A 25,698-nucleotide genomic window follows, 5' to 3' on the forward strand; every position below is an offset into this window, starting at 1 on the left:
ATTTTTAACAAGTTCAAAATGTTTACCTTTAAAGTTTTTATCTTTAGATGTGTGTTATTAAATATATCAGAAAATCATTTTTACTGTTGGCTCTAAAATTTTACAAAGAATAAATCTGTGATTCATTTGTCCGGATCAACACATATCAAAGTATTTATAAATATATAATTACTTTGTTTTGTTTAAAAATAGACTTTGCTATTTGTCTTAGATCAAGCGTGATCTCAGTGTTTTGAAGGAAGTCACTTGATAATGCAGTGCCATAATTTATTTATCTGGATAATAAATATAATGATCTCGAATCCCCCGTTTTTAATTGTGAAAAATAAATGAAATTTTAGTTATGAAAATAGCTGTATTATAGAAAAAGTGTCTTAACCAAGATAAGAATTCTTCTATTGTGCCATCTAATATTAATATCCATTGATGTTTTGTTTTTTCTCATGATTTTTTCAAATCGGATTTGGAGGAAAAACAACCTGTTAAGTCAAAAACAATGTTTTCCTTATGCTACACTTCCTGTAGGAGGTTCCAGGAGAAAAAGTGAAATTTTAATAGAGGACTATACTTTGTTATCATCAGCAATGAAGCTAGAAAATCTACTGAGTTCTTGCAAAATGTTGAGTTCAACAATACATTGCCTTCAGGGGAAGGACCAATCATGACTTCCCAAGAGGTCAGAATATAGCATAGGCTTGGTCTGAGTTTAGAAAAACATACTATAGGAGATAGATTTTTATGGGTTATCAGTATTCTACCTTATCTATCTCAGTCATCACGTTCTCTAAAAAATGATGTTGAACATATATTGCAATATATTACAATTTACCTTTATTTAGTTAATGTAACATGTTGGGAATAAAAGAAAATATTTATTTGTACTTAACTTTGTTAAACTGTCTTTTTAGCTTTCATTCCTGGACTAAAGAAAGGTACAGTAGAAATCAACACAAATCATAACCATGGTGCATTTATCATTTTAAAATGAATTTGTGTTTGTTTTAAGAACTTTGGCCTCTTCATTTCTCATAAAACATTGCAATTTCAACTGTTTGCTTCAAACACATTTTTAGTATGTTTAAAATGAACTGATATCTAGGAAAGGTATCAGTCATTTGGTTATCTTATATAACTGGATGCTTTTTCCAAGTTATGTGTAATTAATCTTTAGATGTTAATGTGAGCCTGTTGTCATTTATTTGACTTACAGTAGTTACTTTCAAATTACCTATGAATTTAATTATTCATTTTTCTCCTCTGACAGTATAAGCATATTTAGGCATTTGTCTGAGGATGCATTAAATATATAATTCTACTTTTGTATATTTTCATTTGAAGTTGATCTGTAAACTGTGAATGCTGTATACATGCCTAACAAAATAATCCAAGTTGACATTCTTTGTGAACTTGTAAATAATATGCATTTTCTTTGCCAAAAAATATATATGGATTACATGTGAATCTATACTAAGTCATGGTCAACAGAAAACAAATATCTTTAAATATGGAGTTTAAGCAATCAGTTAAAATGTATCTAATTTTACTGTGCTGATAAAGTTTTAAAATGATGCAGGATATTTTGAATGTTCCAAATATATTTGCATTCTCTGTGTATATGCACCAATTTCTTTATTGTGTATTTCATAGTTCAGGATGGATCTATCATATTGTTTCATTGCTATTTAAGACAATAATTCATTTCACTTCACACACTTTTAAAATATGTTACAGTCCATCAATATTTTGACCGGGTGGAAATAGCACTCAAAGAATATTTTTTTCTGAAATCAGTCATAAAAATCTAAATCGTTATGTAAAGAACTTCCCCTTTAGTTTTTAATTTTGACATATCATCAATACTAACAGCATGTGTTATTATTTTTGGTATTTTAAATGTTTTTTTCAATGTTGCTTTGGTCTTTTTACATTGCATTGGCATATTTCTCTTGTGATCTTATGTAATCTGTTTTAATGTGCATGATAAATTTTTAACTATCATCTAACTAGCAGAATTTCAAGCTAAATATTTTACTCCTCATGAAAGTCTTGAGTATTCAACATTTACATGGGTTATTCATGTGAAAGTGGATGCATTACATGTACTTTTCATTTTTTTTCTCCCCTTCTCATTAGTTTCTATGTGTCCCATGATAGATACTGTTCAGAAACTAGAGCTATATAAAGTCATGGTGATATTTTTGTGGTTGTGATGCAAAGTCAAGGTGTTTTGAGCATAACTATTCAGAGGCATAGTGGAAACAGCATTTGAATGTGAGCCATGACATCTAGAGTTCTAATGACAGTTCTGCACCTGACTAGATGCATACTGGCCAAGTCATTTAAACTCAGAGTCTTCATTTTCTTCTTTCCCTCATTAAAAAAATCTAGTAATCATAATTATGCTTAAGCCTCAGGAGAAGTCATGCTGCTAAAACATGACAACATAATAATAATAATAATCACAAATTAAAAAAAAACAAGTGTGTACAGTTCTATACGCAGTCCCTATAACCTACAAATGTTTTTATCTTAATACACCCCTGCTATGTGTAAGTTCTATCATTTTATCCATTTTTGCAAAGATAGAAACTGAGGCAAAGGAAGGAGAAATAATATAGAAATTCATTTGACAAAATGAATTAAAGCACTTTCCCTGTATAAAACACTACTATTACTTAGATTTTTAAACCTTTATCAATACACCAATGAGTAATGATCATTGCAATTAAACTCATATTTTAAATCTTGCTGTAATTGATATTTATTTAGTATATTCATAATGCAACTGGGCTCTGCCTCCAACTGCACTGAAACACCATAGTACCTTTTGTAGTTATATTCTATGATAATTTTCATACCATATTTTATATATCCATTTTTCATCAACTCATTTGAGTAGACTTGCTATTATTTAACTCACATAGCACAATTTCTTAGGCATATTTCATGTAGTTAAATGTTAGTTTATAAGAGGAAAAAGCCCTCTGTGAGTCTAATCATAAATTTATAAAACTAAGATCATTTTGCTTATTTAGCTCTTCTATTGAAAAGTAACTGATAACCAGGGATGACATTGAGTTTTTTCTTAAATACAAAAATATGTAGGCTTTTTCCCTCACAGTAAATAAGATATATACATGCAAATTCTTAGTAGTAAGATAATTACTTTTAATTCTGGTATGCTTTACTTGTCCCCAAGTATGAAATTGCAAATATATACTTGTCAGTTCATTCAGAGCAAATTCTTTTGTACCACCTTCTGAGGAAAACATACATTAATAAACATTTATAAATTAATACCTTTCATTGAATTTGCTTGCAAGTGTACTTTCCTTTTTTGTGGATATGTTTTAATGTAAGGTGAGAGTTTTAGCTATAATATATCAATTACATTTTCTGTTTTCATTGAGGGCTAGGGTTTAAGCAATAGAACGTCAACTGGTTTGTCTACCTGCAGTCGTTCATTGTCCATAGTAATGTTCAGTTGTCCAAGCTGAGTGTTGGCATATCATTACAGTGTTTTATTACCCTTCTGGCCTTCAGATAGCTCTCATGGATCTGTTCTTGAGAGAGGTTTCCATATTTATTGTTAGTTCTCAAGGGCCAGCTGTAATTTAAGAGTTCATTACTTTAGACTTGAAATGTTGAATTTGAGTCAGGAGAAGCTGTTTAGAGATTAGAATGTTGGGGGGAAAGGTAGGTTGAAGTGGAAGGTTCTAGGAAAAACTGGGGAAATGAGTTACCTCTCAGCCAAATGAATCACCTCACCTATCTTCATCCAACTACTTAGTTAATAATAGTTTGTGAACATAAAATATAATTCATCCTTATGCATGATAGATATGGAGTTTTTCATATGTCAATTAGTAAGAAAAGTAATGTCTTTTCATAAGGTATCTTTTTTTTTTCATGGCCAGGAGTTAATGAAAATGTATGTGTAAGTTTCAAAGTGAAAAACTTATAGCACAGGCCATAATATTAATCACTTTATGTTAATTTATATAGTATCTCCCTAAATTCTCAGACCAAAAGACTAAATCAATATGCAGTTTTGTTAGTTTTGTTTTCGATTACTAATAGTAGACTCTAGAATGTCATAGAGCAATATTTGTGAAAGGAATTAAGTCTAATGAAGCATTTGCCTATTTTACTATCTAAAATTGCCTTCTTTAGATCATGCATAACAAGTTCATTCCACCATATTATGTATTATACAGTGACACATAGAATTAGAAAAAACATGCCTTATGATAAAATTATATTGTTTTTTAATGTTTTTTTACAATGAAGAAAAAAAAGAAACAAATGTGATATTATTTATCACATAAAAGTTGACTGATTAGTAGAAAATTTAGTATCTTTTTGAGGCTATGCAGTGTATTAAAGTTAGAAAATGGGTGCAGTACTTTAGTGTTATCATTCTGATAAAAACTCTTGGCATAGCTTCGAAACAGTATATAATTTGTGAATAAAAATGCATAATTTAAACTTTATGTTCTGAGTATATACTAATGTCTTTTAAAAAATCTTTGTAGGGAAATAAATAGTATTGCTGGGTGACATATTGGTCAGCTGCTTGTTAGCAAATCATGGCTTGAACATTTAAATGACCCATAAACATTACTTCTGCTACAGCTAATAAGAATAGTAACCCTGATTTCATAAAGCATAATTTTATTTTACATCACTCTTACATTGCCTTGAAATTGATACTATTTGACTGACACAGTAAAATGATAAAATATTACTTTACTTTCATTTGCAGATGCCATATCAAAAGCTGAATCTACTATGAGACAGAATTTTTCTATTGAAATATACTTTACAAACAGGTGATTTTTTTCTAGGACACACATAAAAATTGATTGTTGAAAAGGCAACTTTCTCATTAGGTAAATTGTCTATCTGAGAATATAGCCCAGGATTCTTCAAGTTCAAGTAATTTATTATCATTGATTTTGATCAGCACTGTCACTGGAAATATAATGAGGGACACATATATAATTTTAAATTGTCTAGGGGCCACATTTAAAAAACAAAAAAAAAACAATAATAGGTGAAATTCATTTTACCAATATATTTTATTTAACCCAACATAAGCAAAATATCATTATTCCAAGAGGTAATCAATATAAAAATTTTCTATAAGATAGTTTACATTTCTTTTCATAGTAAGTCTAGAAATCTGGCATGCATTTTACACATACAGCACACCTCAGTTCCAACTAGCCACATTTTAAGTATTCAATAGCTATGTGTGACTAGTGGCTGCTACATCAAAAAAGCTTTAGATACCTCTCGAAGACAAGGGATTTGGGATTGGGCTGCAGAGAAAAAAAGGGCTTTGGTATACATTGGCTTGATATTATACCTTGAAGAAAAACAAACAAACAAAGAACCCTTGAAAACCTTGAATTTATCCTTGCTCATCTGAGGGCATTTTCCCCCTGGCTAGCCAAAGTTCAAAGGAAAACAGAAAACATTTGGGAAAGGTACTCTTGTTGATTTTCGCTGTCATGGGGGATGAAACAATGTGCAATGTGAAACAGCAAAGGGCTGTATAGATCAAAGTCAACACTTTCAATTGCAGACATTTTGTCATATGTTTGAGGCTCTTAAGAAATACAATGCATTGCAATTTGCTCTCCTTGAAATTCTTGAGTAGTTTTCAAGAGGAGCCTTCAGTAGAGAACACTGATTGGTGCTTGTTAATCTTGAGGCATGGACGATTTTAAAACGTGTATTGTATAGCGTTTTATAATAATCAATATGTATCACTACCAGAACTTGAGCCAGAAGGCTGAAAAGTTTCTATCTTCCAGTTCATATAAAATGTGATACTTCAATTTTAAAAGATTAGCAATATAATTTACCATGTTAATGTGAATGTAAGAATGTGAATTTCTAAGAATATTAAACAAGAGCATGTAATTTATTAAACAAATCTAAAATACTTATAAAATAGATGACTGCATGTGGTATTCATGGTGCTCATGCTCACAGGGTGTATTTCCTAGGTTCACCCGCTATAAAAATGATTCTAAATAGTGCTGTGTGTCAGACAATTTAAAGCATTGATTTCTTCACTTGAAAATCACTTATTACTGGTCCAAAATATCACCAAGCTAAAAACAGAAAACAACTTACAAAGTAATGAACTGCAATGCTCATTTAATAAGACAACATTCAAGTAGATCGAAAAATGCTTCATGTTCTTAACTACAATCATATCTAATTATATTGTTGCTTATAGGTAAACATATGGAATATACTATTTACCTATTATTTAGAATCCAAGTGAAATTTATAAAATTTTAACAGTTTGCATTTTGAAGAAACTGACTGTTGAAGGCTTTACACAATTTGAATTTATATCAGATTAACAAAAATTGTATTTTCTTTGCTGTCTATATTTGTTGCTGTTCTCCAAATGTAACAATATCCTAGAAGATAAGAGGGAAGAAATAGGGAACTTTAGAAAACTCATATTAAATACTTTCCAAATATATTGACTCTGGCCTTCTTAATCTTTTTCTAATGTGTTTAAAATGCAAAGAATAAGAATATTTAGAGAAGTAACAAAAAGAGGGGAAAGATTTTTGTCAGCAAATGTCAGAATATATAAAGCTTTAACAAAAACAAGATGGTAGGTGTGTAGAAATTGATAGATCAATGTGGTAAAATAGTAAATAAGCTGACCATAATGCATACCTGAAGTTAATATATGATTAAAAAATAATCAAAACCAGAGGTAAACAAATATGTATGAATTATTAAACAAATTGTACTGTGAAATTTGGCAAAGTATTTGGAAAAAGATCATCACCCCAAAATACAGACCCAAAAAAATTATAGTAGGTCAAAGATGTAACTATAAACCTGGGGACATACAGTAGAAGAAAATATGTGAATATTAATTAATCAAAGAAATGGACTTCATTTAAAATTTTACTCCTGAATATCTGTATAATTTGTGACAAAACTAGTTCCAAACATTTCTGATAAATATATTTTGTTGAATTGAAATACTGAAATTAGTTCTCATGCTACACTATGGAAATTACTTTTACTCCAAAAGTTTAAATTCTAGAGTGATTCTGTTATCATTAATTTAGACATAGCTCTTGAAAGAAAGGATGATTGCAGAAGGCAGACTGTATGACACTAAGTAATAGCTATTCTCTTTTTTTAAATATTGATTTTGATGATAATTGTAATAATAATCACCAACTTTTAATGAGTAGGTATAAAACATTACTCATTGTTCACGTTTCAAAGCAGCGACAGATGAAGTCTGTCACTTTCAAACAATGGGTTATTTTTAAATGATTGTATGATTTCTTCTAACAATATTTCATCAAACTGGCTTACATTTGTAGATGCAGCCCTATTGCTCCTTTCATGCTAATGTACATTGAGAGTAAAGAGTTTCCTAAAAGTCTTGCACAAACCTGCCTTTTCCTCCCAACCTTCTCTTTCACAGGCCTCTTGACAACTCTCGACAGCCCTCTTTCCCTTTGCTTCCTTTTATTCAACAATCTTTTTTGAGTATCTGGTACATGCCAGGCACTATACTAATTCCCTTCCTTCATCTTTTAATCTCTCTCCAATAGGCAAGGGATGACATGGGAGAAAATTAGTAGTATAGCTATAGTTAGAGATGGAAGTTAGATAGAGGCAGAGGTAGAGTTATTTATTCATAAATATATGAAATTACGATTTTAATATTAAAGTTTCATGGTATGCTTTGTAAGAAGATTTAACATATTGTGACCTTGCATTACAATAACATAGAGATAAATTTCAAATGGGATTGCTAGAAAAAGAACTATATACAATTTTCAACATTTTCTCAAAATATTCAGAGGCAGAAGTATAAGCCAAAGAGTCTGCCTGGGTGGATCACTTTGAGAATGTACTCTTTCATGCCTGCTATATGATTGCATTTCAGTTTAATACCAAAATGGTCCATGCATAGCTTCATCATGAAAAATGATATTGGAATTTTGTTTAAAACTCTATAAACAAAACTACTTTTTAATCATATATACTTCTGAATATTCTTCCACATTTTTCAAGCTGCTAAAGCAATCAGGATTGATTGAAAGTCAGATAACAGAACTACTTAACTTGATAATCTAATTTTACGCTCAAGTATAAAAGCATCCACTTACCTTAGTTATCAGTAACTGCACTGCCTAATTTATTTTTGAGGTTAGTTCTATGACTCCCCTAAACTTAATATTTTATTGTAATTAGTTGATGTTCAAAAAAACAGCATTGTTATGAAGGGAAAATACTACCAAAATTTTATTTATTCCATATGTTCTTTTAGGTTTTCTGGCAAGAACTCTGAATTTTCATTTTATCTATGATAATATTATAATAATAATTCTTATTTACAGTTTAATGGAAACTCAAAATTAGGGTTATACCATACACATTTGCTTACTTTTAGAATTTACTTAAGAAATATCACCCAATCAATTGATACTTTCTTGAAAAGACTCTCTACTGGAAATTGTAAAATTTTTTAACTAATTAATTAACACATCCTAATTTAAAAGGATTTGTTGCATTGTTATGGTATTTAGTTGTAGTGTGTGTTGCAGTTTCTTCAACTTTTCAATTTTCCCTTGAATACAACTATTGTAAACATTTTCTCTTTGAAAGCTTATATAGCAGAACTAATATATGTTCATTTAGTGCTTTTATTGAGATATAATTCACATAATATACAATTCACCCTTTTAGAATGTACAATTCAGTTGTTTTTAATATATTCATAAATGTGTGCAACCTTCACCACTATTGAATTCCAGAACATTTTCATCACCCACAAAGACCCACATAACCATTAGCAGTCACACCCTAATCCCCCTTATCCGCATTCTGGCAACCAATACTCTCACTTCTGTCTCTAGATTTGCCTATATAGGAAATTTCATAAAATAGAATCATACGCTATGTAGTCTATTATGTCTGACTTCTTTTACATAGCATAATGTTTTCAAGATTTATCCGCATTATAGTATATATCAGTACTTCATTCCTTTGTAAGGCTGAGTAATATATCATTGTATTGTATGGTACACACATTTTGTTTATCCATTCATCAGTTGATAGAAATGTGAGTGTTTCCATCTTTTGGCTGTTATGAATAATGCTCTACAAACATTTGTGTACACTTTTTTGTGTGAACATGTTTTCAGTTCTCTTCAGTGTATATTTAAAAGAGTAGAATTGCTGGGCCATGTGTTAACATTATGTTTAATATTTTAAGGAACTGCCAAACTGTTTTCCAAAGTGACTGTACCATTTAACATTCCTATCAGCACTGTATGGTGGTTTTGATTTCTCCAAATCCTTACCAACACTTGTCAATATCTGTCTTTTTAATTGTAACCACAGTAATGTGTGTGAATTATTATCTCACTTTGGCATTGATTTACATTTTGCTAATGATTAATGATGCTTAGAAGATTTACATGTGCTTATTGGCCATTTGTATATCTTCTTTGGAGAAAAGTTTAGTTGAATACCTTTCATTTTTCTTTTGGAGTATTTTTTTTTTTAATTATTGAGTTGTAAGAGTTCTTTATAAATTCTGGATGCTAGTTACATAGAAGATATACAATCTGCAAATAATTCTTTTCATTCTTTAGGTTGTCTTTTTATTTTCTTGATAGTGTCTTTTGAAGTACAAAAGTTATTTTCATGAAGTCTTATTTGTCTATTTTTTATTTGTTTGTTGATGCTTTAGGTTTCTACATCAAGAAATCAATGTCTAATACAAGGTCTTCAAGATTTGCACCCATGTTTTCTTCTAAAAAATGTATAGTTTTAGTTCTTACGTTTAGGTTTTTGATTCATTTTGAGTTAATGTTTGTATATGGGGTGAGGTAAGAATCCAACTTCATTTTTTTGAATGTGGAAATCAAATTGTTCCAGAAGCATTTGTTGAAAAGACTATTCCTTACCCATTGAACTCTCTTGGCATTCATGTTAAAAATTGAGCAAAATGAATATGTTTATTTCTGGAATATAAATTGTGGTCTGTTAATCTACATGTCTATCTTCATGATTGTACCACAGAGGCTTGATTATTGTAATTGTGTGTTAAGTTTTGCTATCAGAAAACATTTCTCCAAATTTGTTCCTCCTTTTCAAGATTGTTTTTGCTAATATGGATATCTTGAATTTCTGAAACAACTTTAGGATCAGCAAGTCAATTTCTTAAAAAAAAAGTCAGCTCAGATTTTAATAAAAATTGTATTGGATATATAGAACAATTTAAGAAGTATTGCCATTTTAATAATATAAAGTCATCTAATCCATAAACACATATCTTTCAATTTATTTAAATTTTATTTAATTTCTTGATGTTTTATAGTTTTAATACACAAGTTTTGAACTTCTTTTGTTAAATAGGTTCCTAAATAGTTTATTCTTTTAATGTGCATAGAATTGTTTTTAAATTTCAATTTCAAATTGTTCATGGCTAGTGCATCAACATTGACTTTTCTATGTAGATCTTGTATCCTGCAACCTTACTAAATTGTTTATTAACTCTAAGAGTATTTATGTGTATTTCTTTGGATTTTTTGTATACATTATTTCACCTGTCAATAGAGATAGTTTTACTTCTTCCCTTCCAATATGAATGTCTTTTAACTCCCTTTCTTACCTAATATCCTTCTTTGTCTCTAGTAACATTTTTTGTCTTAATGTGTTTTTTGTCTCATGTTAATACAATTTCTCTACTCCTCTTTTGATTACTGTTTGTATGGTATCTATTTTTCAATCATTTTATTTTCAACCGATTTGTATTTTTGAATATAAAGTGTTTCTCTTGTGGTCAGCATATAGTTGGATCATTTTTCAATTTGTTCTTTCAATCTATAGCTTTTGATTGAAGTGTTTAATCTGTTTACATTTAAGATAATTACCAAGTTAGGACTTGCACTTTTTTTTATCAATTTTATACACATCAGTGTATACATGTCAATCCCAATCGACCAATTCAGCACACCACCAGCCCCACCCCACCACAGTTTTCCCCCCTTGATATCCATATGTTTGTTCTCTACATCTGTGTCTCAAGTTCCGCCCTGAAAACTGGTTCATCTGTACCATTTTTCTAGGTTCCATATACATGCTTTAATATACGATATTTGTTTTTCTCTTTCTGACTTACTTCACTCTGTATGACAGTCTCTAGATCCAACCAGGTCTCAACAAATGACCCAGTTTCATGCCTTTTTATGGCAGAGTAATATTCCATTGTATGTATGTACCACAATTTCTTTATCCATTCCTCTGTCAATGGGCATTTAGGTTGCTTCCATGACCTGGCTATTGTAAATAGTGCTGCAACGAACATTGGGGTACATGTGTCTTTTTTTTTTACATCTTTATTGGGGTATAATTGCTTTACAATGGTGTGTTAGTTTCTGCTTTATAACAAAGTGAATCAGTTATACATATACATATGTTCCCATATCTCTTCCCTCTTACGTCCCCCTCCCTCCCACCTTCCCTATCTCACCCTTCCAGGCAGTCACAAAGCACCAAGCCGATATCCCTGTGCCATGCGGCTGCTTCCCATTAGCTATCTACCTTACGTTTGTTAGTGTATATATGTCCATGCCTGTCTCTCGCCCTGTCACAGCTCACCCTTCCCCCTCCCCATATCCTCAAGTCCGTTCTCCAGTAGGTCTGTGTCTTTATTCCTGTCTTACCCCTAGGTTCTTCATGACATTTTTTTTTTCCTTAAATTCCATATATATGTGTTAGCATACGGTATTTGCCTTTTTCTTTCTGACTTACTTCACTCTGTATGACAGACTCTAGGTCTATCCACCTCATTACAAATAGCTCAATTTCGTTTCTTTTTATGGCTGAGTAATATTCCATTGTATATATGTGCCACATCTTCTTTATCCATCCATCCGATGATGGGCACTTAGGTTGTTTCCATCTCTGAACTATTGTAAATAGAGCTGCAATGAACATTTGGGTACATGACTCTTTTTGAATTTTGGTTTCCTCAGGATATATGCCCAGGAGTGGGATTGCTGACTCATATGGTAGCTCTATTTGTAGATTTTTAAGGAACCTCCATACTGTTCTCTATAGTGGCTAAACCAATTCACATTGCCACCAGCAGTGCAAGTGTGTTTCCTTTTCTCCACACCCTCTCCAGCATTTATTGTTTCTAGATTTTTTGATGATGGCCATTCTGACTGGTGTGAGATGATATCTCATTGTAGTTTTGATTTGCATTTCTCTAATGATTAATGATGTTGAGCATTCTTTCATGTGTTTGTTGGCAGTCTGTATATCTCCTTTGGAGAAATGTTTATTTAGGTCTTCTGACCATTTTTGGATTGGGTTGTTTGTTTTTTTTTTTGTTATTGAGCTGCATGAGCTGCTTATGAATTTTGGAGATTAATCCTTTGTCAGTTGCTTCATTTGCAAATATTTTCTCCCATTCTGAGGGTTGTCTTTTGGTCTTGTTTATGGTTTCCTTTGCTGTGCAAAAGCTTTGAAGTTTCATCAGGTCCCATTTGTTTATTTTTGTTTTAATTTCCATTTCTCTAGGAGATGGATCAAAAAAGATCTTCTGTGATTTATGTCAAAGAGTGTTCTTCCTATGTTTTCCTCTAAGAGTTTTAGAGTGTCCAATCTTACGTTTAGGTCTAAAATCCATTTTGAGTTTATTTTTGTGTATGGTGTTAGGGAATGTTCTAATTTCATTCTTTTACATGTAGCTGTCCAGTTTTCTCAGCACCACTTATTGAAGAGACTGTCTTTTCTCCATTGCATATCCTTGCCTCCTTTGTCATAGATTAGTTGACCACAGGTGTGTGGGTTTACTTCTGGACTTTCTATCTTGTTCCATTCATCTATATTTCTGTTTTTGTGCCAGTACCATACTGTCTTGATAACTGTAGCTTTGTAGTATAGTCTGAAGTCAGGGAGTCTGATTCCTCCAGCTCCATTTTTCTCTCTCAAAACTGCTTTGGCTACTCGGGGTCTTTTGTGTATCCATACAAATTTTAAGAGTTTTTATTCTAGTTGCATAAAAAAATGCCATTGCTAATTTGGTAGGGATTGCACTGAATCTGTAGATTGTTTTAGGTAGTATAGTCATTTTCACAATATTGATTCTTCCAATCCAAGAACATGGTATATCTCTCCATCAACAGATATCATCTTTAATTTCTTTCATCAGTGTCTTATAGTTTTCTGCATACAGGTCTTTTGTCTCTCCAGGTACGTTTAATCCTAGGTATTTTACTCTTTTTGTTACAATAGTAAATGGAAGTGTTTCCTTAATTTCTCTTTCAGATTTTTCATCGTTAGTGTATAGGAATGCAACAGATTTCTGTGCATTAATTTGTATCCTGCAACGTTACCAAATTCATTGATTAGCTCCAGTAGTTTTCTGGTAGCATCTTTAGGATTCTCTATGTATAGTATCATGTCATCTGCAAACAGTGAGAGGTTTACTTCTTCCTTTCCAATTTGGATTCCTTTTATTTCTTTTTCTTCTTTGATTGCTGTGGCTAGGACTTCCAAAACTATGTTGAATAATAGTGATAAGAGTAGACATTGTTGTCTTTTTCCTGATCTTAGAGGAAATGCTTTCAATTTGAGAATGAAATTTGCTGTGGGTTTGTTGTATATGGCCTTTATTATGCTGAGGTAGGTTCCCTCTATGCCCACTTTCTGGAGAGTTTTTATCAGAAATGGGTGTTGAATTTTGTCAGAAGTTTTTTCTGCATCTATTGAGATGATCATATGGTTTTTATTCTTCAATTTCTTAATATGGTATATCACATTGATTGATTTGCATATATTGAAGAATCCTTGCATCCCTTGGATAAATCCCAGTTGGTCATGGTTTATGATCCTTTTAATGTGTTGTTGGATTCTGTTTGCTAGTATTTTGCTGAGGATTTTTACATCTATATTCATCAGTGATATTGGTCTGTAATTTTCTTTTTTTGTAATATCTTTGTCTGGTTTTGGTATCAGGGTGATGGTGGCCTCATAGAATGAGTTTGGGAGTCTTCCTTCCTCTGGAAATTTTTGGAAGAGTTTGAGAAGGATGGGTGTTAGCTCTTCTCTAAATGTTTGATAGAATCCACCTGTGAAGCCATCTGGTCCTGGACTTTTGTTTGTTGGAAGATTTTTAACCACAGTTTCAATTTCATTACTTGTGATTGGTCTGTTCATATTTTCTATTTCTTCCTGGTTCAGTCATGGAAGCGTATACCTTTCTAAAAATGTGTCCACTTCTTCCAGGTTGTCCATTTTATTGGCATAGGGTTGCTTATAGTAGTCTCTTAGGATTCTTTGTATTTCTGCAATGTCTGTTGTAACTTCTCCTTTCTCATTTCTAAGTTTATTGATTTGAGTCCTCTCCCTCTTTTTCTTGATGAGTCTGGCTAATGGTTTATCAATTTTGTTTATATTGTCAAAGAACCAGCTTTTAGTTTTATTGATCTTTGTTATTGTTTTCTTTGTTTCTATTTCATTTATTTCTGTTCTGATCTTTATGATTTCTCTCCTTCTGCTAACTTTGGGTTTTGTTTGTTCTTCTTTCTCTAGTTCCTTTAGGTGTAACGTTAGATTGTTTATTTGAGATTTTTCTTGTTTCTTGAGGTAGGCTTGTATTGCTATAAACTTCCCTCTTGGAACTGCTTTTGCTGCATACCATAGGTTTTGGATCATCCTGTTTTCATTGTCATTTGTCTCTAGGTATTTTTTGATTTCCTCTTTGATTTCTTCAGTGAACTCTTGGTTATTTAGTAACATAGTGTTTAGCCTCCATGTGTTTGTGTTTTTTACGTTTTTTCCCCTGTAATTCATTTCTAATCTCATAGTGTTGTGGTCAGAAAAGATGCTTGATATGATTTCAATTTTCTTAATTTTACTGAGGCTTGATTTGTGACCCAAAATGTCCCATGCACACTTGAGAAGAAAGTGTAATCTGCTATGTTTGGATGGAATGTCCTATAAATATCAGTTAAATCTATCTGATCTATTGTGTCATTTAAAGCTTGTGCTTCCTTATTTATTTTCAATTTGGATGATCTGCCCATGGGTGTAAGTTAGGTGTTAAAGGCCCCCACTATTATTGTGTTACTGTCAATTTCCTCTCTTACAGCTGTTAACAGTTACCTTATGTATTGTAGTGCTCCTATGTTGGGTGCATATATATTTATAATTGTTATATCTTCTTCTTGGATTGATCCCTTTATCATTATGTAATGTCCTTCTTTGTCTCTTGTAACATTCTTTATTTTAAAGTCTATTTTATCTGACATGAGTATTGCTACTCCAGCTTTTTTTGATTTCCATTTGCATGGAATATCTTTTTCCATCCCCCCACTTTCAGTCTGTATGTGTCTCTAGGTCTGAAGTGGGTCTCTTGTAGATAGCATATATATGGGTCTTGTTTTTGTATCCATTCAGCAAGCTTGTGTCTTTTGGTTGGAACATTTAATCCATTCATGTTTAAGGTAATTATTGATATGTATATTCCTATGACCATTTTCTTAATTATTTTGGGTTTGTTTTTGTAGGTCCTTTTCTTCTCTTGTTTTTCCCACTTAGAAAAGTTCCTTTTGCATTTGTTATAGAGCTGATTTGGTAGTGCTAAATTCTCTTAGCTTTTGCTTCTCTTAGCTTTTGCTTCTCCATCAAATCTTAATGAGATCTTTGCCGGGTAGAGTAATATTAGTGGTAGGTTCCTCCCTTTCATCACTCTAAGTATATCATGCCACTCCCTTCCTTTTGATTCAAGTGTTTAATCTGTTTACATTTAAGGTAATTACCAAGTTAGGACTTGAATTTTTAATTTTACTATTTGTTTTCAATATGTCTTATGCTCCTTTGTTCCTCCATTGTTTTCCTCTTTTTTGTTAAATGACTATTTTAACAAATTTCATTACTTTTATTATATTTTTGAGTTATTTTCTTAGTGGTTACCTTGGGGATTATAATAAACAATGCAGTTTATAACAATCTAGTTATGATTAACACTAACCTAATTTTAATAATATATAAAAACTGCTCCTCTATAGTTCCATTCTCTCTCCCCTCCATCATGCTGTTATTGTCATATGAATTATGTCTTTCTATATTGTATGTCAATCAAAAGATTTATAGTTATTGTTTTATACAGTTCTCTTTTAAATCAAATGAGATAAAAAGTTACAAATAGAAAATAAATTATATTATCTTTTATATTTACCTATGAATTTATTTCACCAGCATTTGAGATACTCTCCAGTGTCCTTTTCTTTCAGTCTGAAGGCCTTCCTTTATTATTTCTTGTAAGGCAGGTTTTCTAGTAATGGAATCTCTCTTTTAAAAATAAATCTGGGAATGTCTTAATTTGTTTTTCATTGTTGAAAGATAGTTTTACAAGGTAAAGAATTCTTGGTTGAAGTACTTTTCTTTCAACAGTTTGAAAACTTCTGGCCTTTACAGTTTCTGATGGGAAGTCCACTGTCAATCTTATTAAAGATTCTTTGTACAGGATGAGTCATATCTATCTTGCTACTTTCAAGATTCTCTCTTGGTCTTTGTCTTTCAAGTGTTTATGTTGTGCTTAGGTGTTTATTGGAGTTCATTCAGCTTCTCAGATGTGTATATTAATGTATTTTACCAAATTTGGGGCTGGTTTTGGCGATTATTTCTTCAGAGATTATTTATTTTTTATTCTATGCTTCTCGGATTCCCATTGTGAATATATTGGTCCATCTGATGGTGTCGCACAGGTCTCTTCATTTTTCTTCATTCTTTTTTAGTTCTTTTCCACCTATAGACAATTTTATTTGACCTATCTTTAACTTTGTTGGTTCTTCTGCATGTGCCAATCTGCTGATGATAGTCTTCAGTGAATTTTTCATTTCAGTTATCATACTTTTCAATACCAGATTATCTACTTGTTTCTTTTTACAATTTCTACCTCTTTATTGATATCCTTTATTAAGTGAGACATTATTCCCATGCTTTAAAAAAATTATTTAGACATAATTTCCTTTCATTCTTTGAACATATTTAAAATATATGCTTAAAGTCTGTATCTAATAAGTCCAATGTCTGCACTTTCTCAGGGACAGCTTCTATTTATAGGTTTTATTCCAATGAATAAGTCATAATTTCTTATTTCTTTGTATGTTTTATATTTTTTTTGAAAACTGGCAGTTTAAAATAGTACAATGTGGCAACTCTAGAAATCAGATTCTCCCCCATCCCCAGGATATTTTTTTGTTGTTGCTGACAGTTGTATTTGTTTATTTAATTACTTTTCTTAACTAATTCTCTAAACTGTGTATTCTTTGTTATGCATGGTCACTGAAGTATTTACCTGAATAGCTAACTGGTAAGCTAATGATTGGGCAGCACTTTCTTTAAATGCCTGTAACTATAAATCTCCTAGTCTTTGCTGAGAACATTTTTGTGTCTATTGAGCCATGCCTTCAACACTCAGCCAGGCACTTTACACCTCTACCCTTAGTCTTTACTTCTGCTCATACAGAGCCTCAATATCAGCCAAAGGCAAAAGTTGAGAGCTTTCTCAGGTCCTTCCTGAGAATGCAATCAGGCCTACCATTATGTGTTTGTAGTTATCCAAGAATATATTGTGGCTTATCAAAGGCCCTGTTGAAATTCATTCCCCACCTTTTCTTTTAAGCTTTTGGTAAGTCTATTATGTACTTCCTGTTATCCATCACCTCAGGAAGCTGAAATGTCAAAACACTTGCCTGTAATTGTTTTAAACATCAGCTCTCTGGAAGAAGGTTTTTAGCACTGGGTGAGCTCTGTATCAGGTTAAAAGTAGGTCTTACAGGGGACCACAAAACAGGTAATATAATGACAACCCTTTGGGAATGAGGCTTTTCAAATAGCTTCAATTCAGTTCTACTCTCTCCAGGGGTTACCAAGCTGCCCCAGGAATATGGGTTGTTATTTTTCAAAGCTACTACTGAGCTGAAGGGTTGAGAATGAGTCTAGTGTAAGCTAAAGCATGACAAATCTTGCTGTTCTTTAAGAGGTAAAGTTGTTTTTCTTGAATACACCTTCTCTGGATTGCTTAAAGCCTTTGGTTAGCTTTAAGAGTCCTGAAAAAACTTGGTTCTGATATTTTGGCCAGTGTTTTCATTGTTTTCATAGAAGACAGGATTTTGAGAATTTCTTAGTCTACAGTGTTAGCTGGCACCAGTCCTGGAATCAGTTTTAGGTGTGATTACATTTATTGAATACATTTCATCTGATTATAGTATTAAAAATACAATACAGTCTATTTTCCTACTAGTTAAGCTATACAATTAGAAATAAGAAGTTAAAATAATAACAACCTTTAATGGAGGGCATAATTCTGAATTCTTTATATCTTTTAATCCTCACACGGTAAATGTTATCTTTAGTTTACAGATGAAGAAACAAAAGTCAAAATACTATATATTGACCATTTCACAGATAGTTGAAGCAAGATTTTGAACCTAATTCTGTATACCTTCAATTCCCATTGTTTCAACCATCAAAATTTAATTATAAATCTCCACACTTAAAAATCTTATATATTATAAAGTATAGTGACAATATAAAATTTAGCTTTAAACAAAATATCTGCCAGTATGTTGGGTGCTCAATACTCTGTGAACTGTTTGAAATTGTGAAATGGGGAAATAAAACAACTGGACTATGTTTATGTTATGATAATAAATTCTATTATTTTACTAGCTAAAAGTACTCTTATGATCATGTTCACTGATATATATCTAATGCCTAGGTTAGTGTCTGGCTCATAATGAATTAATATTGATTACTCAATCATGGATTAATACCATCGTATAGAGTATTTAATTATTAATAAATAATTATTTACTGAATTTATTTTCATTATTTGTAGGTTGAATATGTTACAACAGTACAGTATATTAGCGAAAAATTTTTCATAATGAGCTGAGATCTATGGTTCAACAAATATTCATGTTTTATGGTACCAAGTAATATGGATTCCTTACAACACCATAGAATAAAAAGCACAGATTTATCAAAATGTGAGAATGTGGGGCTTCCTTGGTAGCATAGTGGTTGAGAGTCTTCCTGCCAGTGCAGGGGACATGGGTTCGTGCCCCGGTCTGGGAAGATCCCACATGCCGCAGAGCAGCTGGGCCTGTGAGCCATGGCCGCTGAACCTGTGTGTCCGGAGCCTGTGCTCCACAACGGGAGAGGCCACAACAGTGAGAGGCCTGCATACCACAAAAAAAAAAAAGGTGAAAATGTGTGTAAAAATAACATCAGAGAGAAAGTTGGTGTAAAAATACACTTACTGAGGTTATAGGATATATAAAATTTTTTCAGAAGGTAAAACAGAATATAGGTTAAGTATCATTAACAGAAATGGTGAAGTTAAATCAATAACAGCTGCTTTTTTCCCTAATATTCCTTGGAATTGTATACATTTTGAGGTTATTTACACATAAAAAATAAATTTTAAATAATTTTGACGTTACTTATATTTAAGAAAAAAAAATATTCACATTTAAAGTCAATTTTATAGGTTGAAGTCAGTTTATTGAAAGGTTTTTTTTTCTGATATTCATAGTTGATCTGTCATGATCATTGAAAATGACATTTTTTTCTAAATAAATGTTCAGTTCAAGGATAGATTCATACATCTCATTATGATAAATTCCTCACAAATAAAATAAAATAATGACAGGGTAAGGATTATGAGAAATCTTGATGTCATTCTTATATAGTATATCTTGGTCTTAAAATTATGTATAAAACAAGCAGAATCAAGAGAACTAGAACAAAAGTAGATTGTTACAAAATAAACCTTATATTGAATTTTTATTACTAGAAATTTATCCTTAATTTTTACTTAAACTAACAATACTTTAATATCTTGAAAGAAATCCCTAATTTTTCTTATAAAATTTAATTTGCACAGTTTAGACATATAGAATACCTAATACATGTAGGGAATTTTGTTACATTTGGATAGCTAATCTCATTCTTTATCTCTGCTGTTTCAGTAACAAGAAAAGTCTCCTGTCCACCAAGGAAAATTTTATAAGGCTACTTTTCATTGTAAATACAGACCTTCTACTATATCAGGCTTCTACTGATAATCAAACAAGCTTTAAGGATTATGGAAATGATAGGCCTTTAATATAGTTTGAGATACTTTTAGAAATTTTCCACATGAAACAATTTATTGTTATCACTATAATTAAAATTAGATTTTAGAATAATAAAAATCTTGAGATACAATTAGGAAAGACATATTTTAAGTATTTTTAAATTGATTCAATTTGACTGGTTTATTAAGAATTTAGCCATCTAACTGGTTCATAATTTTTATATGACTAAAGTTTCCAAGAATGATATCCATTCAGGTGGTAACAAGAAATTAGGTTACATTTTCTAATTCAATCTTTAAGTTTCTTTTTTAACTTAAATTTTATAGTCACATAAATAATCCAGGTAATTCATACCAAATAACATTTTTCCTTCAGGTATTTGAAAGAAAAGGGAATGTCAAACCTATTAGTGTTTACTTTAAGTACGCAGGCAGGTAGAAAACTGGTAGAAATGCTTTTAGAATTATGCCTTAATAACTGCAAATTAACTCCTGAATATTAATTTGGCTATTAGATTTGCATATATAGTTGGATATATAGATATAGATGATACAGATATATAGATATAGATACAGATATAGATAGATGGATGCAAATTTTATCAATCTTTCTGAGAGTTGCATACCTCCTCTGTTTTCAAAGTCAATTTATTAACAGGTTTCTAGTGAATATTTGTGACCAATATTTTGAATAACACCTAAGATTACTAGAACAATAATCAAGCAGATTATAGCAACATTCTGTTTGTATTAGTTTCTTATTGATGCTGTAACAAATTACCACAATCTTAGTGTCTTAAAACAAAATAAGTTTATTATTTTACATTGTCAGAGAGCAGAAGTCCAATATGCACTTGGATAAAATCAAGGCATTGATGGGACTGTGTAGCATTCTGGAGCCTATAAAGGAGAATCCATTTTCTTGCCTTTTTGCAGTTTCTAAAGGCTACCAGCATTCCTTGGCTCATGACTTCTTACCATTTTCAAAACCAGCAAAGGCTGGTTCAGTTTTTCTCACAATGTCATCGCTCTGGTTTTGACTCTTCTTCCTCCCTTTCCCCCATTTAAGGACCCTCATGGCAATGTTGGCTCCACTGGAATAATCCAGGATAATTCCTTTAAGATCATCTGATTAACAAACTTAATTCCACCTATAACCTTACTTCTCCCTTGCCATGTATTATATAACATAATAAAGATTCCAAGGATTAGGATTTAGACATCTTGGGGATAGGAGATTTTATTCTGCCTGCCACACCACACTTTACTGTTTGAAAAGCAACTTTTAATGCTGTAACTATGTTTAAAAGATGTCTAAACATATTTTTAACAAAGGAGTTTCAATAACTTTGACCTTTGAGATATATCCAAGAAAGCCGAGAACTATTTTGGAAATTGGGGTTATTTCTGACATTCCAGATTCATTCAGGTTTTTAGGATATTAAATCCTGGTTGATTTTAAATGACCCTTTCCACAATTTTCAACCTGACTTGGTGTAAAGATATTTCCTTGCATCAGCATTTCAAATTATAAACATATCTTTCTTCTTAGCAAAGACCCATTTAGCCTCTTAAAGGCACAGTTTCCTCATTTGTAAAATATAAATATCATTATGCAACTACTTCATAGTGTGTGGTGAGGATTTAATGAATTAATGCATACAAAGAACTTAGCACTGTCCTTTGGACATTGAAGATGTTCAGTATTATGCTAATATAATAACAGCTTTGTTATTTTCCCATTTTTATTATTTTTCTGGATGAAAATTATACTGTTTGCCTGCTTAGCCTTTAGGCAAAACTCGTTTTATTTTATTTTTATTCCAAATATAAATTAATAAAAGAGGTGCTGGGCTTCCCTGGTGGCACAGTGGTTAAGAGTCCGCCTGCCAATGCAAGAGACACGGGTTCGTGCCTCGGTCCAGGAAGATCCCACATGCCGCGGAGCGGCTAGGCCCGTGAGCCATGGCCGCTGAGCCTGTGTGTCTGGAGCCTGTGCTCCGCAGCGGGAGAGGCCACAACAGTGAGAGGCCCACGTACCACAAAAAAAAAAAAAAAAAAAAAAGAGGTGCTGCTTGTTTTCATCAATCCATGAAATATTTTTCTATGAATTTTAAAAATAAAGCTTCATGTGTAATTATATTCTTTTATCATTGTCAGTATTTTCAGGCATATATGTCAAGTTAAAAAGCAAGAGAGATACTTCTTAATGAGTTTATCAAAGAAGCTTGTAACTGTTGAATATGTTTTGAACCCTCTATTCGTATACTTAAGTACAATTAACCTTTACCTTTAACTAAGCTAACTTCTCTGTTAATTAGTGTCTAACTCTAAAGGTGATAAGGAGATAGCAAGGTTAATTTGCATATTTTAAAATCTAAACAAATCTTGATAGAAATTAAAAGATGTATGTGTATAAATCTAAGGTTGTAGTAACTCTTTCGTACCCACATATGTTTTATTAAAATTGTAGGGACATTCTTCCTTTACTTGTCTTTCTTAGTCTTCAAACTTGTGTGTAGACTCCTTATAAATAGTCTCAACTTGATTGTTAGTTATAAATAGGAATATCTTTTTAAGAATTAGGCAGTAACGTTTGTATTTTAACATCCATGGGAATGCTATATTGTGTCTGAATTAATAATCTGACACTAAACATTAAACAGTATTTTCTTTCTTATCTCATCCTTTGATACTTCTTAGCATATAAAGTGTTTTGAGGAAAGATGTGGAACATGTAAATTAATTGTCTTTTTTTACCCTTCAATGATAATTAGGGTATTTATTAAATTCCCTGAAGTCATATGACACACATCTAAACTCAAACTAAATTCTCTGCCTCTTGTAAGCTTTATGTATGACATTATGATAATCCAGATTCTATTTTTTTTAAATAACAAAATGAATTTATAAATCAACAGAGACACATGGATTACCATAATTTTATAAAGAAAGAGAAAATTGTTACAGTTGTGGTGCATGGCTTGTTTGACATTCATTGCAGCTAAACAATTTATCGCCTTTTACACAGACTATTGTCAGAAGTAGTGAAGGATTGCTGGGAAAACGGCATTTTCTCAATGCTTTGGAGTTTAAACTATTCCCCAAAGACACAGTTCCTTCAGTGGAGTATGTGGCTTTGTTGCCACTTGACCAATAGACTGCACCTTGCATGGGAAAAATTTGTCTCATTCTTTTCACATGTGATGCAAATACTGATTTTTAAATATTTAAAAAAAATTTTAATCACAAATGATTAGTAATAGCTTAGAGGAAAACACATATGCTGTTGAATTATTTCTAATCTTTTATTCTTCACCATATATAAGTTGTACTAAGAGAGTTGCGATATACTTACAAAGGCACTTATTTATTTTTTTTTGACTTTATCGTTTTTTAGAATTTTTATTGAAGTTTATTTGATTTACAATGTTACATTAGTTTCAGGTGTACAGCAAAGTGAATCAATTATACATATATGTATATCCACTCTTTTCTAGCGTCTTTTCCCATATAGGCCATTAAAGAGTATTGAGTAGATTTTCCTGTGCTATACAGTAGGTCCTTATTAGTTATCTTTTTAAATATAGTAGTGTGTATATGTCAATCCCACTCTCTTAATTTATCCCTCCCCCCCTTCCCCCCTGGTAACCATAAGTTTGTTTTCTACATCTATGACTCTATTTCTGTTTTGTAAATAAGTTCATTGGTACCTTTATTTTTTGGTTCCATATATAAGTAATATCATATATTTTTCTCTGTCTGACTTACTTCACTCAGTATGACAATCTCTAGGTCCATCCAAGTTGCTGCTAATGGCATTATTTTGTTCTTTTTTATGGCTGAGTAATATTCCATTGTATATATGTATCTTCTTTATCCACTCCTCTGTCGATGGACATTTAGGTTGCTTCCATGTCTTGGCTATTGTAAATAGTGCTGCAGTGAACATTGGGGTGCATGTATATTTTTGAATTATGGTTTTCTCTGGAAATATGTCATTATTTTCACATGTGATGCAAATATTGATTTTAATGATCATGATGCATATGAACAGTTTTGCATTGAAGTAGGAATGAGAGTACATAAATAGAAAAGTAGTTCTTCAAGATCATATAGTTAGTTTATGAAGGCCCAAAACTCAGAGGAATCAATAACACATGCTCAAGAAGTCCTATGTTCTTTCAGTTATATAGACTTTCCCCGTAATTTACATAAATTATATATTTCAGTGTTATATATTATACAATTTATTTTATTCATAAAATTATATGCAATATATTGCTAAAATTCATCACCCCCAAATCTGACACAGTGATAATGTCTTTATTTAGATTCTGCACTTTGATGATACCCTGATTTAACATGAATATGTTGCATCATGGGAGGGGGAGCACATAAGAAAACATTTTTATCATATATACATTTTATTTTAATATCAAAAGTCATATTCTACTATCTATAATTTTGCCACTGAAATAATCATTTTGTATTTGTTTTTGTTTAATTAAATGATTTGTAAATTAGAGGTGTAATAGTTACATATAGTATATATCTAATATTTTGTCGTGATTTTTTTTTTCTTATTCTGTAATCATTTATTTAAAGAACATCTGTAAAGATAATGCAGAGAATTCCCTTAAAGCTGTCACACAGGTTACCCTATTGTTAATAACTTATATAACTATGGTACATTTATCAAAACTAAGAAATCAACACTGCTAAAACGGAACTAATCTATAGACTTTATTCAGATTAAACCAGTGTTTCCAAAAATGTTCTTTCTTGGTTTCCAGGATCTAATCCAGGATAACACATTGCATTTAGTTGTCATGTTTTTGCGACCTCTGACGATTTCCTATGAACCTGACAGTATTGAAAAGTAATGGTCTTCTAGAATGTCCCTCAATTTGGATCTGTCTGATGTCTGTCTCATGATTAGACTGGGGTTATGGATTTGAGGGAGAATAACAGAGGGGTGAAATGGCTTTCTTATCTCATTATATTGGGAGTATATAATATCCTTATGACATCAATGGTAATATTTTCTTTGACCACGTGCTTAAGGTGATATTATGCCAGGTTTCTCCACTGTAAATTTGTTCTTTTTCCCTTTCCATACTCTATGCTTCAGAAGTGAGTATCAAAGTCTGAGAGAAAAATAAATAGATAGATAAATTTTAGCAGCTCCATTGGGATATAATTTACATACTATAAAATGTACCCACTTAAAATATACAATTTAATGGGTTTTATATCTTCACAGAGTTGTGCAACCATCATCAAAATCTAACTTTAGAACATTTTTGTCACCCCAGAAAAAAAACATATACCCATTAGCAGTCACCCCCAATTGTTCTACTCCATGCCCCTTGTTATAAAAAACCATTAATCTACCTTCTGTCCCTATTGATTTGCCTAATCTGGATATTTAATATAAATGAAATTATTTATTTGGGGTCTGTCTTCTTTCACTTAGAATAATAGTTTCAAGGTTCATCCCTCTGGAGTATGCATATCAG

The 25,698-nt window shown here is 31.6% G+C and overlaps 1 protein-coding gene across 1 annotated transcript in view; it reads left to right on the forward strand.

Annotated features, from left to right (window-relative positions):
• The window catches only part of PCDH11X (protocadherin 11 X-linked), a 757,630-nt gene that overhangs the window by 626,538 nt on the left and 105,394 nt on the right, over positions 1 to 25,698 (forward strand). The window contains exon 7 of the mRNA XM_065900626.1: positions 909 to 932. Coding sequence (XP_065756698.1) covers positions 909 to 932 — 24 coding nt within the window. The remainder of the gene's footprint in view (positions 1 to 908; positions 933 to 25,698) is intronic.

The sequence above is a fragment of the Phocoena phocoena genome, chromosome X, assembly GCF_963924675.1.
Source record: "Phocoena phocoena chromosome X, mPhoPho1.1, whole genome shotgun sequence".
NCBI classification, from domain to species: Eukaryota; Metazoa; Chordata; class Mammalia; order Artiodactyla; family Phocoenidae; genus Phocoena; species Phocoena phocoena.